The sequence below is a fragment of the Bos taurus genome, chromosome 24 (assembly GCF_002263795.3).
Source record: "Bos taurus isolate L1 Dominette 01449 registration number 42190680 breed Hereford chromosome 24, ARS-UCD2.0, whole genome shotgun sequence".
NCBI lineage: Eukaryota > Metazoa > Chordata > Mammalia > Artiodactyla > Bovidae > Bos > Bos taurus.
In genome coordinates this window covers 38,907,218-38,924,089 of record NC_037351.1, presented here as the reverse complement: position 1 = coordinate 38,924,089, position 16,872 = coordinate 38,907,218, and the positions used below count along the sequence as shown (strand labels likewise).

The 16,872-nt window shown below is 43.1% G+C and overlaps 1 protein-coding gene across 20 annotated transcripts in view; it reads left to right on the top strand.

The window, feature by feature from the left end:
• The window catches only part of EPB41L3 (erythrocyte membrane protein band 4.1 like 3), a 145,388-nt gene that overhangs the window by 101,720 nt on the left and 26,796 nt on the right, over positions 1-16,872 (top strand). For 14 of the 20 annotated variants that reach the window (XM_059880861.1, XM_024984313.2, XM_024984311.2 and 11 more), the window contains 4 exons: positions 1,737-1,889; positions 7,670-7,767; positions 8,759-8,934; positions 13,224-13,444. In XM_059880861.1, the coding sequence (XP_059736844.1) occupies positions 1,737-1,889; positions 7,670-7,767; positions 8,759-8,934; positions 13,224-13,444 (648 nt within the window). The remainder of the gene's footprint in view (positions 1-1,736; positions 1,890-7,669; positions 7,768-8,758; positions 8,935-13,223; positions 13,445-16,872) is intronic. The other 6 variants (NM_001206169.1, XM_059880872.1, XM_059880869.1 and 3 more) reach the window with 1 other exon arrangement.

The following is a 16,872-nucleotide window of genomic DNA, read 5'->3' as shown; positions in this document are numbered from 1 at the left end:
CCATATTAGTTAAGTCCTGCCCCTGGAAACAGGCTGCCCATGTTCAGCTGGGATGGACAGCTAACCTATCTGTGCCTTGGTCTTCTTGCCTGTAAAGTGGGAATAATAAGAGCAACTAGCTCAGAAAAATGCTAGTGAAGATTAGTAATGTATGTAAAGTAGTCCGGCCAGACCTGGCACCCAGTGATGAGAACCCAGGCTCTGAACACCACTGCAATTAACACACCTTCACCTGGATGACCTCCTCTATGTGCAGTATGGACATCATAAGTCCAGGATACCTGGGTGAATAGAGTCTCCACTAACAGATCTCCATAGCAATGAGTATCTTCATCACAAGGCTATTATTTAGTGGTAATGTGTTTTAAATGGCTGAAGTATTTTTCATACTTAAATCAGAGCTACAGACAAGCCTTTTATAGGTTCCAACCTGGAGGCTTAAATAGTGTACCCAGCCATAAACGGAAATAGATGAGTTGCTCATCCTTCATTTTTTTTTTTTTGCAATTTTAATTTTATTTTATTTTTAAACTTTATAATATTGTATTGGTTTCGCCAAATATTGAAATGAATCCGCCACAGGTATACATGTGTTCCCCATCCTGAACCCTCCTCCCTCCTCCCTCCCCATACCCTCCCTCTGGGTCGTCCCATTGCACCAGCTCCAAGCATCCAGTATCATGCATCGAACCTGGACTGGCGACTCGTTTCATACATGATATTATACATGTTTCAATGCCATTCTCCCAAATCATCCCACTCTCTCCCTCTCCCACAGAGTCCAAAAGACTGTTCTATACATCGTGTCTCTTTTGCTGTCTCGTATACAGGGTTATTGTTACCATCTTTCTAAATTCCATATATATGCGTTAGTATACTGTATTGGTGTTTTTCCTTCTGGCTTACTTCACTCTGTATAATAGGCTCCAGTTTCATCCACCTCATTAGAACTGATTCAAATGTATTCTTTTTAATGGCTGAGTAATACTCCATTGTGTATATGTACCACAGCTTTCTTATCCATTCATCTGCTGATGGACATCTAGGTTGCTTCCATGTCCTGGCTATTATAAACAGTGCTGCGATGAATATTGGGGTACACGTGTCTCTTTCCCTTCTGGTTTCCTCAGTGTGTATGCCCAGCAGTGGGATTGCTGCATTTTTTTTTTTTTTTAATCTTCTCTTTTGTATTGGAGTACAGCCAATTAACAATGTTGATAGTTTCAGCTGAACAGCCAAATTTAAAGCGAAAGTTGCTCAGTCATGTCCGACTCTTTGTGACCCCATGAACTATGCAGTCTGTGGAATTCTCCAGGCCAGAATACTGGAGTGAGTAGCCTTACCATTTTCCAGGGGATCTTCCCAATCCAGGGATCGAATCCAGGTCTCCTGCATTGCAGGTGGATTCCTTACCAGCTGAGCCACCAGGGAAGCCCAAACAGCCAAGGGATTCAGCAATACATAGACACATATTACATTTTAACTGTTTTTCTAGATGACCATTTTTTGTAGATGCATTATTATTTTTCTCTATGGCTTTGATATTCTAACTTTGTATTCTAAAAGGTAGCATGTTTTTTAATCTAATTTAGGCCTCTGTTATCATTCACTGATCTCTTTATTCTTGTGCCATGTATCACATGATGCAATTGCATTTAATTTAAAATATACTTTGATACCTGATAAGCCTAGGACTCCTTCGTTACCATTCCTTGTTTCTCGCTGCTGTTTTTCAGGATTCTGAAGGAGTCGACATCATGTTAGGAGTGTGTGCAAGTGGTTTGTTGATATATCGTGACCGACTTCGCATCAACAGATTTGCTTGGCCAAAGGTTCTAAAAATTTCATACAAACGGAACAACTTTTACATTAAGATCCGGCCAGGAGAGGTAAGTAGACCCCAATTTGCATGTACGTTGGGAAGAAAGTTACCAAAGAACCAACAGAACATTTTTCTAAATTTTTTTTAGTAGAAATTTACCTGGTCAGCAGCTTTATTAGGATAACTTTGTGACAGTAGATAGTCAATAAAAGTATGTGATATAAATCTTTAAGAAGAGTTCAAAAATGAAAATTCATAATTACATAGTTATTTGCACCCATGGACTCTATTTGTGTGTTACCGTAGTGGCTCAGTGGTAAAGAAGCCGCCTGTCAATGCAGAAGTGGGTTCTATCCTGGGTCAGGAAGCTCCCCTGGAGAAGGAAATGGCAATCTACTCCAGTATTCTTACCTAGGAAACCCCATGTACAGAGGAGCCTGGCGGGCTACAGTCCACGGGGTCTCAAAGAGTCAGACGTGACTTAACGACTAAACAACAGCAACTCTATTTGTAAAATATTTAATAATAAAATAAAAAATAAAAGTTTGTGTATTTAATCCTAAACCAAGAGGTTTTAAGACTTTTCTGATAAGATTAATGAATGTGAAAGACAAAAAAATGATCAAACAGAAGTTTAAATCCCCTGCTCACATGTTTGGAACTTGGCAGGACATAGTGAGTTATAGCTAACTGCCTAAGAGAATTTATTGTAGGTTTGTCCAAAAAACAGTAGTGCATACAATCTTATCTTCCCTTTTTATTGTTTTGTTCTAATTTTTCCCCACTGCATACATTAATTGAATGATTTTTTCCTTTTGCATGTTTTAATGTAAAAGCAGGATTCATGAATAATGTTTTGTGTTTTTTTGTGCTGTGGTAGAAAAGAAACTTAGTTGCTAAACCTCTTTGTGAATAAAGAATAGATTTCTTCCCCATCTGTCCTGTTGTGCTGTCTCTGCATCCTCTTTGTCCTCCAAATCTGATAGCATCCTAAAGGGAATAACATAGAGGTAGTGTGACTGGGTGTAAATTGTGCAAGTTCAGTAGCCTGATACATTTCTCCTCTTTTGTTTTTCAATCAGAGAGACTAATGAAAGAATCAGAATTGTTAACTAATCTTTGCTCCTTAGGCAGAAATATCCATGATTAACTACAGCCTCCTTAGTGGTTCCGTATCTATTTCTTGCCAACATTGTACTTGTTCGGTTGCTAAGTCATGTCTGACTCTTTGTGATCCCATGGACTGCAGCATACCAGGCTCCTCTGTCCTCCACTGTCTCTTGAAGTTTGCTCACATTCGTGTCCTTTGATGCCATCATGTCGGTGATGCCATCTAACAGTCTTACCCTTTGCCACACCCTTTTGCCTTCAGTCTTTCCAGCATCAGGGTCTTTTCCACATAATACATAGTAAATATCTGCTATTATCTCATAACAGATAATATATATGTCCAATTTCTAATTAAAGTAGTTAATATAATGGAAGTAGTCCAAGCCCTGATTTCAGCTCATCTAGCCTCTACATTTTCTGGTAGAGTATAGAATTACCTCCTGTCTTCGAAATCAACTTCTCCACGGGTGGAAAATGCAATTTCAAGCATCACTATATGGAGTATAATGGTTACAGTAGTTCATAATGCTATATTGTATATTTGAAATTGCTGGTAGAATAGATCTTAGAAGTTCTTATCATAAGAAAACAAGATTGTAACTCTGCAGTGATGGATAATTAATTTGCCTTATATGGTAGTCATTTCACAAAATGTCCAAATATCAAAACGTTATGTTGTACATCTGAAGCTAATATAATGTTATGTATCAGTTTTGTTCTCAAAAGTTTAAAGAATCAGACTATAAAGCAGGCAATTGTGTTTAATGTAAATATAGAGTCAAACTTGTATTTGAAGACTGAAATAATCTACAAGCTTTTCATACAAATACATGAAATTAAAGTAAGTTTTTATATTTCCTTAAGACTGCATGTTATGACCAAGATATATTTGATTTATGGAGCATTTATTAAGTGAGCATCTGTTTATTGCCAAGAACTGTGTTGGGCCAGCTTCCCAGGTGGTGCTAGTGGCAAAGAACACGCCTGCCAATGCAGGAGACATAAGAGACTCTGGTTTGATCCCTGGGTCACGAAGATCCCCTGGAAGAGAGCATGGCAACCCACTCCAGTATTCTTGCCTGGAGCATCCCTTGGACAGAGGAGCCTGGTGGGCTACATTCCAAAGGGTTGCAAAGAGTCAGACACTACTGAAGTGTGAATATTCACAACCCTGAATATTCATTGGAAGGACTGATGCTGAAGCTGAAGCTCCAATACTTTGGCCACCTGATGTGAAGAGCCGACTCGTGGGAAAAGACCCTGATGCTGGGAAAGATTGAGGGCAGGAGAAGAAGGGGATGACAGAGATGATTGTATGGCATCACCGACTCAATGGACTCGAGATTGAGCAAACTCTGGGAGATGGTGGAGGACAGGGAAACCTGGTGTGCTGCAGTCCACGGGGTCGCAAAGAGTGGGACACAACTGAGTGACTGAACAATAACTGTGTTGGGCATTGAGAATAGAAAGATAAATGTGACCTTGTTCCTGTCCTGTAGGGAGTTTCTGTTTCGCAGAGAAACAGACTGAGACAGTTGGAATCACAGAGTCATGATCCAAGTGTGATAATATTCCATAGACGAGGAGTGAGTGTAGTGAGGGGCCAGAAGGGGAAGTCGGAGCAGTGCATCTGGAGACCACCATGAGCCGTGGGAGCTTTAAACTGGGATGTGACATACTCGGTGGATATTTTGGGATGAGATTCAGCAACTTAGTAATGTGATGTGATGGGACCTAAACTAGGGCAGAGGCTGTGGGAATAGACTGGAAAGAGCACATCTGAGAGAGGTTTCAGAGGCAGAGGCCGTGATCCTGCAGACAGGATGCAGGAAGGATTGAAGGAAGAAGAGAGTCCAGGAAAATCAGAGGGCTTTGGGTTTGCATGAGAGGTTGATGGCGATGATATTATTAGATAAGAAAGAAAAGGGGGGAGAATTTCAGAAAAAAAAAAGATTGACATTTCTTTGCAACAGAGTTTTGGGTGATGGTGATCCTTGCGTAGTAAGAAATAAAAGATTTGAAGAGTGTCATCAACTGTATAATACATTTTATTCAAGGCCTTAGGCCTGGAAGAAATTACCAAAGAACAAGTAAGTCTTGTTCAGTGAGGACAAGCGGGGGAAAGACCCTAAAACAAAAATTATGGGTAGTGCCACTTTTTCTTGGCCTTCTTGGCTAAGATGAAGTGTAGTACAGGGGCTTCCCTGGAGGCTCAGTGGTAAAGAATCTGCCTGCTAATGCAGGAGATACGAGAGACACAGGTTCAATCCCTGGGTGAGGAAGATCCCCTGGAGAAGGGCATGGCAACCCACTCCAGTATTCTTGCCTGGAGAATCCCATGGGCAGAGGAGCCTGGTGGGCTACAGTCCATGGGGTTGCAAAGAATCAGACACGACTGAACCACAGAGTGTGCGCACACGTGTGCGCATGCACGCACACACACACACACACACACACACACACCACTTTTTAAGGGAGGGGTTGGCAGAAGAGGACCAGAGGCCGATGAAGAAAAGCATCCAGAGAAGAAAAGACTAGCCAGAAACAGTCATGGCTGATAAATAATGATGATGAGATGCAGTGACTCTGGTTCACCAGCAGTACCAAATGGGGCAGAGGAGCCTCTCAGATGGGAACAGAGAAGAGTGGGTTGAACTTCATAGGCAGGTCCTGTCGTGACAGTAAGAGCTCAGAAAGGAGTGAAGACTGGGCAGGTGGCAGCCAGGTGAGAAATGGGCTACAGAGGCTTCTCCTCCTGCCCCTCAGCCCTGACCCCGGCTCTGCAGAAACAAGCTCAGAGAACGTCCTCCCTGCCCTCACTTTTTACAACCATGTTTATAGGCTGAGCAGAAAGGGTGAGAAGGAATTACTGGTGACACAAAGGCTCCAAAGAAGTTGAAAGAAACGAATCCAAAGCCCAGAGAAAGATAAGCATTCAGAAAGTGCCGGCCCTCTCTCATCCTTGTGCTGAGGAGACTCTTCCTGTAAAACCCCCGCCCTCAGCATCACAGTGTGTGGTCCTTCAGCAGAGCGTGTGGTCCGTGTGAGATGCAGGATGAACACGTGGAAGATGGTTTAGTCGGGGTCCCTGGTCCTCTGGTCTGTCGGTTGACTGGGTCCACTAGGTGGGGTGAGTTCCCATGACCACCGCATGACCATCAGAGGGAGGGAGAATTTGGGGAAAGCAACTGCATTTACAGTCACCCATGATGTTCTCCCCATCTCCCCTGCCCAGTCCCTCTCAATGAACAAGGAAGAGAGGTCCAGCATATTGAAAGCTCACATGCCTTGCACAGGACCCCTCCCTTGGTTCTTTGCCACGTAATTTCCTTTTGCTGCTGATTATACCGGTAGTCTGGTGGGTTTGAGCTCTTTGGGAAAGGCTTTACTGTTTAAGATGATTGCCCTCTGGTGGCCTGATGGATCCTGTCTTCAGAAAATTTTTTAAAAATTATTGAGTATCTGCCATAATGATATGAAAATCTGTTACTCAGGAAATTAGCTATTTCACTTTGGAGTGAGTGTCATCTCAAGTCTACATACTGAAAAATATGAAAATACGTTCTCCCAATCCTTGATCTTGTGCAGTCGGGTCTTCTCATCCCAAGGTTCTGCATCTGTGGATGCAACCAATCATGGATCAGAAATATTCAGGGAAAAAAATTCCAGAAAATTCTGAAAAGCTAAAAATTTGAATTTGTTGCAACTATTTCCATAGCATTTTACATTGTACTTAAATTCTTCCCCTAGCATTTACATTATGTTAGGCATTATAAGTAATCTAGAGATGATTTAAAGTCTGTGGGAGGGTTGTGTATGTTATATGCATATACTAGGCTATCTATGTAAGAGATTTGAGCATCGATGGGTTTTGTTATCCAGGGTGGCCTGGGACTCATCCCCTTGGATCTTGAAGGACAAATGTAGATAGTGATGAGAGATGTTAGCATCTAACATGGTAATCCATGTTGTTGTTCAGTCACTCAGTTGTGTCTCTTTGAAACCCCATGGACTGCAGCACACTAGGCTTCCCTGTCCTTCACTGTCTCCCAGAGCTTGCTCAAACTCATGTCCATTGAGTCGGTGATACCATCCAACCATCTCAGCCTCTGTCACCCCCTGCTCCTCCTGCCCTCAATCTTTCCCAGCATCAGGATCCTTTCCAATGAGTCATCTCCTCGCATCAGGTAGCCAGAGTATTGGAGCTTCAGCTTCAGCATCAGTCCTTCCAATGAACAAATAAAATCAGCAATATCTGATACCAAGTCATCGGATACATAGAATATATGCATATTTGTAGACCAGATACAAGGAGAGAATGTCATCCTGAGGCTGCTGTAGACTCTAAATGTTTTATTCATTTCTGTGTTCCAGCTGATGTCATGATGTCAGAGAGAAACCATGAACATTAGGTTTAAAAGATCAGGACAAATTGGTCTCTGGAAGGAATACAGATTCTGTCCTTTTCTGCGTTTAGTTTTCATAAGATTAATCCTTGTACATGCAACATTTACTACATGCGTAATGTGGTTGTCTGTACCTGCAGTGTTTTGAGATTGATATAAGAAGTTTTTTTTTAATGAATGAATGTGTGTAGCATGAAATCGGTATATAGCAATTGATGTAGGGAGTAGAGAAAAATTTATGGGTGGTATTTTTATTTTGTATGTTATTTGCTTTCATGTTATTTATGACTCCAAACTTCACTCTGCTCTCCAACATTTTTTTTTAATTTAGTTTGAACAATTTGAAAGCACCATCGGGTTTAAGCTGCCAAACCATCGAGCCGCCAAGCGTTTATGGAAAGTATGTGTAGAACACCATACATTTTTCAGGTGGGTGGAAATCACTTTGGTTTTGTCCTAAGGAAGTAGGGTGATTGGAATCACCTTACTGAAAAAGGTGGTTAGAAAGAATATGGCAGCAAAATTCTTTCTATCCTTCAAGTTTGTTGCCGTCAGATGCCTTGATAAATCCTAAAGATCTGACTAAATTTGAAGGGTTTTCCTTCAACTGTCTTATAGTTACCTGTCTTATCAGTCCCTTTATTATCTTTAGTGGCTTTCCCTATTTTTATAGGGTGTCTATTTCAGATGGCCAGTCCATTCCTTGCTATTTAAATAACTTTTTAATACCCTCAACTCCTCTGTTCACACACAGTAAAGTTGTCAGATTTGTGTCTACAAAATAACAAATTATCACCATTCACTGATACCACCTACTTAGTTGTTCACTGGATTTGTAGAACCACAGACCCTCCAGTTCCATGGGATGGTCAAGTTCACCTAATCCCAACTCTACCCCCATAGCATGTCTACAGCATCCCTTGTTGATACACACTGTGTGAATTGACTTTTTTTCTTACAAAATCAGATTCATTGAATTGCAAGTTGGCTATTAAACCTCTGGTGCACAGAGCACTTTTTACCTTTCAGAACAGAGTAAGAAAGCACTCTTGGGGCTTCCCTGGTGGCTCAGTGTTAAAGAATCCTCCTGCCAATGCAGGAGACACAATTTCGATCCCTGGTGCCGGAAGACCCCACTTACCACAGAGCAAATGCACCGAGCCCATGCAGCACAACCATTGAACCTGTGCTCTAGAAGCTGGTAACCACAACTACTGAAGCCCGGGGGCCCCAGAGCCTATGAGAAGCCACCACAAGAAGCCCATGCACTGCAGCTAGAGAGTAGCCCCCGCTCCCCGCAACTAGACAAGAGCCCACACAGCAAGGATAACCCAGCACAGCCAAAATAAATAAAAATAAGTTAGCATTCCTAATACTTAGCTTAATAGTCTTTCTGATGTTTTTCCTTTAATCTTTGTAGACTGTTGTTACCAGAAGCGCCTCCAAAGAAGTTCCTCACCTTGGGTTCCAAGTTCCGGTACAGTGGCAGGACACAGGCCCAGACCAGAAGAGCCAGCGCGCTGATAGACCGTCCAGCCCCGTACTTCGAGCGCTCGTCCAGCAAACGTTATACCATGTCCCGCAGCCTGGATGGAGGTAGGTGCCACTCGTAAGGACTGCTAGTGGCCACCAAGTAGTGTGAGACCATCGTGAGCCTTTGATGGATATCATTGCTCTGGGATAGTATGGAATGAAAAGCACTTGTTGGTCTTCGATCAAATGGAAAATTTTAACTAACCCCTAACCTCAAAAAAATCTTTAGGGACTTCCGCTGGCAATCCAGCGGTTAAGATTTCATGCTTCCACACAGCAGGCATGGATTCTATCCCTAATCAGGGAACTAAGTTCCCACATGCCACATGGCATGGGCAAAAAAAAAGGTGCCTTTGTGAGTCTGATGTCTGCTGTGCCGTGCTTAGTCGCTCAGTCCTGTCCGACTCTTTGCGACCCCAGGGACTGTAGTCCACCAGACTCCACTGTCCATGGGGATTCTCCAGGCCAGGATACTGGAGTGGGTTGCCATTCCCATCTCCAGGGGAATCTTCCCAACCCAGGCATCAAACCCAGGTCTCCCACATTGCAGGCGGATTCTTCACCACCTGAGCCACCAGGGAAGCCATGGTAGGTTTATGTAAAATCACACAAAAGAATGGTACTTGGAGAATGAGGCAGCTTTCATAAGTTGGCACCCTGAATTTGGAGAAGGATGCTCTTATTCTTCAGTATAGGAATCACATACTTTTACATCATTTGCTTCTCTCACCAGCAGATCTTAAATGATTATCAGGTTTATTTTAGATCATTTGGTTCAGAAAGAAAACTGCATTAAATGTATCTCTTGTTCCTTTAGAAATGTCAGCAGTGAAATGTGACTTTTATCTGTCAGTGAATAATAGCTTATAGGAAGGATGACATTCAAATAACAGTGAAGGGCTCCAAGTGACCTCCTCCTGGTTTATATTAATCACTCCAGCAGATGGGCTGGGAGGGTGGCTGTAAACATTCTCCACCTTTAAGTCAGGTGTGAGTATGATGGGGAGAGAATCACTCAATCACTTAAGTAACATTTTTAAGGCATAAAAGGGAGTATTCAGCAAGTTTCTGCGTCATGGGGCAGTTTTCTGTGGCCATGCAGAGTTACACACTGGTGTGCTTTTCTGCTCTAAGACATTGCAGCTAAAGTCAGAATATCTGTATCCTCAGAAGTGAGATCCACAGAGCAGAGGCCGAATATAATCGCTGTGCCACATACAGCGTTTTGTGTCAGGGAGTTGAGCATCCAGTTTTTGGTTGTCCTCGGAGGTCCTGGAACCATCCCCTCCAGACTCCATGGGATGACTGTGAGGCTTGACTTAGGCCCCAGGCCTCTGTCTCCTAACCCAGAGCTCCTGAACATGAGATGTGTTATAGGGACCTTGTCCTGGACATACAAAGTGATGTTTCTAGCATGAGTATATGATTTTAATAATAAGCAAAAGCATAAATAGAATCAAAAGTTATTATTACAGATGCCTGGGATCATCTCCCCCTTGACCTTCTCTGCCTTCAGCTCACTGTAGCGTCTCAGTCCTTCCTTCCCTTTCACCAAGCCCTGATGTGACTGTTGGGGTGACATACTCCCCAGATTTCTTGACTTAAAAGGCTATATTGCATTGATGTTGTTAGAAATCCTGATTCTGACAGCAGAAGGAGATAACAAATATGAATGAGGTGAGATAAAGAATCCTATAATGCTTTATCTGAATATATCTGTCCATGGAATTCTCCAGGCCAGAATACTAGAGTGGGTAGCCTTTCCCTTCTCCAGGGGATCATCCCAACTTAGGGATCGAACCCAGGTCTCCTGCATTGCAGGTGGATTCTTTACCAGCTGAGCCATAAAGGAAGCCCAAGAATACTGGAGTGGGTAGCCTATCCCTTCTCCAGCGGATCTTCCCAACCCAGGAATCGAACCAGGGTCTCCTGCATTGCAGGCGGATTCTTTACCAACTGAGCTATCAGGAAGCCCAACAACATGAAGTCATAATTTATAACTCTTGATTCTTGGCTCCAGCCGCTGAAGGGGCTAAGAAGCCGTGATATCCAACAGTACTGAGCACACTGAGTGCCTACATTGTACTTTCCTGGTGTCTCCCCTGCCCCCGCCACCATGTTCTGTGCTTATGCTTGTGTGGATGTAGAGAAAGTTAGGAAAATACATACCAAAGAGTTTGCAGTGACAGTGGAATAAGGAGGGTGGGGCAGTGAGCAGACTGAAGAAAAGAAGAGAAAGCCTCTGTAAAGTGACTTGCTGCCATGACCAAGAGCTCCTTTTGCAGTTTGCAGATTCTAATGACGTGAATGAAAACAATGCACATAAAATGAAAAACGAATTGTCCCAGTGGAGTACTTTATACAAAGTTTATAGAAATTTTTAAAAAGTTTATAGAGGGAGTCAAACCTGTGTTATTAGTGCTCTGTTCTTATGAGTTCTGTTAGTGAAGTGGGAAGAACGCTCAGCTGGTGTAGATAAATCCAGACCCGTTCCCGGTACGGCAGTGGGTGAGTGGCTGACCATCTCCAGGTCCCAGGTTTAGGCGCCATCTGTAAGGTGGCATCATGGCCACCTCTGGCAGGGTTGTCGCAAAGAGTGAATAAGACGCTGGTGAAAGCGGTCTTATTCCAGATGTGACCCTGCGACCTCAGCAGGCATATTGAGAGTCATTCTTTAGGCTCTTGTGAGCGGGCCTAGGAAGGTCAGTTACCTTTCCCTACCTTCTACAAGAGTGTTCCATTTTTAGAATCTCTGAGAACCAAGCTTTCGGGAAACATAGTTTACTAGGACTGTTCAAAGCTGAATTAAGTTCTTTGAAAGTTCACATCCGCAGTGGCACCTTCTCTCCGTATCGTCTCATCTGCTCTTCTTTAAAGCATCTGTGTAAACTGGTGTGTGTTCTTTAAGTCAGTGTTGGAGGAGCTCATGTAGAATCACAGCTTTTTGCCCTGTCCTTCACGTGGTTTTGTGATATGAACCCAAGGGGACACATTTGCTGTGAATGCTGTTTTCCTTGGGACCCTCTGTGCGATGGTGATTGCTGAGAAGACAGAAGCCAACTGTGAAACCAGTGTACTAACTCCGTGCTGTGTCTCTCTCCCCCGCCCCAAAGTGATGCTAGTGTGTGTTGTCCCACTCTCTGGGGTCCTGCCGGTTCTCGTATGTTTTCTGTGCTGCTGTGTCGGGGACCATGGCTGCATGTTGGAATAGCTACTGCTTTTTGCAAGGTTGCATCTTCTATGAGAAAAGCCTAACAAGCCTTTTTAGGAAACTGTCTCATACAAGCTTTTTTGTCACTAGATGGAGATGTAAAATATCTTAGTGAAGGTATTTTAGTGAAATGGTTTACTATTCAAAGGAGTTCAGAGTTTTTTTCTTAATGTTTATGTCTTAAACTCCCAAAAATATGAAAGCAGATTAAATTTTGCCTGTGATTTGAAAAGTAACCTTTCTAAATTTTAGTAAATTTTATGATACCTAAACCCTAAAAGAATGAGTAACAAATTTCAAAAAATTTAATTAAATCAGGTATCTCTTTCACTAAGACATTTTAGCTGGGAGGAAGGGCTGGGTCTTACATCTCTTACATTTGCATGCTTTGCAGTTGCATGAATTACATTAGCAGTGTTTGTCTTCCTTTCCCCAAATACCAGAGATGAATGAATGTATGCACATTGTGGCAGTCTTTTTAAAACGCAGTAAAAATTAAAACATTTCTGCACTTCAGTTGAGCAGAGTTGCCATCCAAATTGTATCATCCCTGCTGAGATGGCTGCTTTTCAGTATAACTTAGGTAGCTTTTATATTGTAGGAGAGAGAGACTTTTCAACCACTAATAACAATAGTAATAGTAGCAATAGCAATAACACTACAAAAAAATTCAGTGCTCCTCAAGGACTGGCACTTCCAAAGATGTGCTTAAAGTCAAGTGTAGGAGGGCAGTCATCTGCTGTTAGTTGTGGAACTTGCCTCCGAGTGCTACTGCCCAGCTGGTTGACTCTGTGGGTAAGTGGCTCAGCAGTCACTCATTGCTCCCCGGTTTCCACTCACATCCACCCTCACACACATCCTTACCAGAGAGCCTGCGAGTGGATGAACACTGTGCTGGTGGCTTCAAGAGACGAGCATGGAAATCACGCTTAGACGCAGTTACAGGTGACAGAAATATGAAACTGCGTTGTTGCTTAGATGAGAGTAACTGCAAGGCTGATGTGTCTTTTGAAGAGAAACCTGGTGCTTTACGGGGTTTTTTGCTTTTTTTTTTCCCCTGTAATAGGACAATGGGTGGCGTCCATCCTTCTTCTGACTTAACTATCTCAGACTTTATTTCTCCAATTGTATCTGCTTTTAGCATCAGTGAATGAAAACCATGAAATATACATGAAGGATTCTGTGTCCGCTGCAGAGGTTGGTACTGGCCAGTACATCACCACAAAGGGCATGTCTCAGACCAACTTGATCACCACTGTGACTCCGGAGAAAAAGGCCGAGGAGGAGCGGGACGAGGAGGAGGACAGACGGAAAAAGGCCGAGGAAGCCACGCCGGTTGCTGCCGTCCGGCACGAGGGAAAGGTACATCTCCCCTCTGCCTCCCAGGGCGCCTGCAGATTCTAAAGAACTCCTGAATGGTGCTGAGAATGTGAAGCAGGAATGTGTACATAAGACTTAGGCTGACTCATAGCTCAGCGTTAGTCACATTCGTACTATCAGTCTTTATTATTTCTTCTGTCCACAGTTTTCCTCTGAAAGATCCCTTTTTTAACTTTTTGAAACTGCTTATTGAACGACTTAGGTGCTGCGTAAGACTTTCAACAGCTGTCCTGTCTGTAGATCTTAAAAATACTTTTGGCGGCATATTAACCCATTTATTTGTGTTTGGGCTTAAAATTCAGAATTGCCGCTAAAGCTGTTTTCTTTGTTTCTGGCCCCATTCTCCTACCCAAGGGCTGTGTATTTATCTAGATGTACGGTATTGACTTTGCCATACTCTTGACTGCAAGTAACTGAGTGACCACAGCTTGCATATTCATACGCTGTTTTCTCTCTTAGTCTTTTGATTTTAACCTCATCATTAAAGTAGCCAGTGAATATATTTTGGAAAAGGGTTAAGGCAGACTTCACAGGGGAGATGGAGGGTGAACTTCGCAGTCATTTCTCCAGGGTGCTTGATTCGCTGAATTCGGTCACTTCATTTCATCTGAAATTCAATTTATTGAAAAAAAATAACATTATGGTTATTTCTGGAGTTCCAACACTACAAAGCAACTTTTTGAGAAAATGAAAGTCAAAAAACATCTTGATAGCATCCTTCTGGTTCCGGTTTATGTATCTTGCAGAGCAGCTCCCATAAAAGTCAAAAAATACAGTAGGAGGTTTATATGTATTAATCATGGAAACCCAGGAATGTACAGGGAGAAAGGAAACTGCAGAATAAAAATACTATGTAACTTAGAGGTGATGCTAAACTTGATTCAAAAGTGCTGTTTTGCAGGCGGGCTCTTCAGATGTAGAGGCTGGGGTGGGAATTTCCCCTGGGGCTCTGTAGAGAATACTTTTGGTAAGAATGTAACAGAGACTTCTGAACAGGCAGATTGGCAAACGTATCATCATTCTGTTTATGATAGAACATCCCAGTAACCCAGTGCACAGCCCTTTTCTTAGGGCGAGTGAGGGAATGAGTGAAGTCACTCAGTCGTGTCCGACTCTTTGCGACCCCATAGACTGTAGCCTACCAGGCTCCTCCGTCCATGGGATTTTCCAGGCAAGAGTTTCTTAGGGTAAGATTAACTAATTTGCCTAACTCAAAAATAAAGACAGGGCATAACAACAAGGATATCTGGCTCACTTTAGCTACAAAAATGTGCATTGTTCTGACTTTCATTTTCACACACCTCCTTTTCAGTTAAGGCGGGTTTTAACTAGGTCTTAATCAGAAAATGATAATATACTTGAAAACCAGTGCGTCCCATGATTTCTGGAAGTTGCCCAGGCTAACACTCCACTTTCAGGGATGTGTAAATAATATGAAAGTGTTAGTCGCAGTCGTGTCTGACTCTCTGTGACTCCATGGACTGTAGCCCACCATGTTCCTCTGTCTATGGGATTTTCCAGGCAAGAATACTGGAGTGGGTTGCCATGCCCTCCTCCAGGGGATCTTCCCGATCCAGGGATCGAACCCAGGTCCCCCGCATTAGCAGGCAAATTCTTTATCTTCTGAGCCACCAGGAAAGCCGAATAAGATGAAGTGAGCTATAAAAGTAAATGACTTGTCCTTTGCTCCTGAAATGATCCACTCCTACTTTATTGATTTTAGAAGATCAGGGATTTGTTTACGTGAGATGGAGCCCTGAGCCGGTGTCACTTGGTGCCGTTTGTGCCACCGGAGAATGGAAAGACAAAGGAGACCATGGCTGTGAGAGTCAGAGCGCCGTGACCCAGATGCCTTCTGAGAGGCTGGGGCCCAAAGCTCCTGCTGCAGTAACTGCCTGCTGTCTCCCTCCCCCCACCCCCACCCCCACCACCACAAAGCTGTTTTAAAACCACTCTTTAAAAAAAAAAATTAAAAATCCACTCTAATCAGCCGCGTAAAAGATTAAGCCGTAATTTCATTTTTCTCCATCTTCCAAAAGGAGCACAGCACTCTTTTTATTTTGTTAACCAAAATGAAGGTGTGTTACTGAAAACAGTACTTAAACGACTGGTCCCTGATTCCTTTAAGAATGTGTTTCCCCACTGATGATCACCACAGGTGACGGGGCAGCCTTCTGAGGGCTCTTGACTTTTGCATTATCCTCAGTTCAATGAGATTTGTGCAAGGTCTTGTGTAAGTACAATGTTTAACATCAAATGTGAGTATTAGGAAAAGACATATTTGTCTGATATCAAAAAAGAGACACTTCTGCATTATAGTAGGTCCATGCTATCATTTTATTTGTGCATTTTCTTACCCTCTGCCTCTGTACTTCCCAAGTCAGGGTTGGATAACCGCCACAAAGCAAGCTGGGTAATGTCCATGCTATCAGGACACTAGGCAGAAACACACATGTGCGTACACACTTGCACACACACACTTGCACACACACACACACACACACACACGGTGGACGTGCGGTCATCTTCAGGCTCCAGGTGACCTTGTCTTGAACTCCTTGGTGGCAGCAGCCTCTACACTGGACCCAGGTCCTGTTTGGCCTTTGCCTGCTTCCTCTCCCCTCACCCGCTGCCCACCCCACCTCCTCGCTCAGCAGTCCCCCTCCACCTGCAGAGAAAGCTGGCTGTGGTCACAGAGACCGTGGGGCCAGGGAGGGTGTGAAGAGCTTCACATGCCCACAGAACCCTGCACAGCCCTCCCTGGGAGCAAACTCATGTGATGCTGGCCTAGATCTTCCTCTTAAGGACTCAAACCATACCACTCCTCTGCTAAGAAAATGCAGAAGACTGGGAAATTGTGTCTTTCTGTTACTTATGGATCACACATAATACAGAGTAAACACTGATAAACCACATCACAAAAAAACACAGTCTTTTTGGCTAGTTAGCTTATTGAAAGCACTTCTTCAGGCTCCTCTGGGTTACACCATGGGTAAATGGAGCCGGAAGAGGAGTTTTCAGAAGAGCCTCGGCTCTTCACGGAGACTTCATGTTCCTCCTGTGTTCACTGTGGATTTCCCTCATGGGAACTGCTTACAGATAGGAATGGGGCCAGAAACTTCTTGATTTGGAAACCCACCTTGTTTTGGCTATCATCGACTAACCAAGGACAGGTGATGCTGGAGATTTTGCTTTAAATGACCGCAAATTGGATTCACTGTGATTTTAATCCAGTTGAACCCTCATGACAGATCTGGTAGCCGGACATCAGGAGAAGTTATTGAAAGTCTTGGTTTTACGTTATCAGAGTTATATTTTCTCTCAGCATCCTAACCATTCATGGAGTTGTTGGTCTAAACACAAGTTTTGAATCGTATGAAACATGTAGATACTGAGATTTCCCACAGATA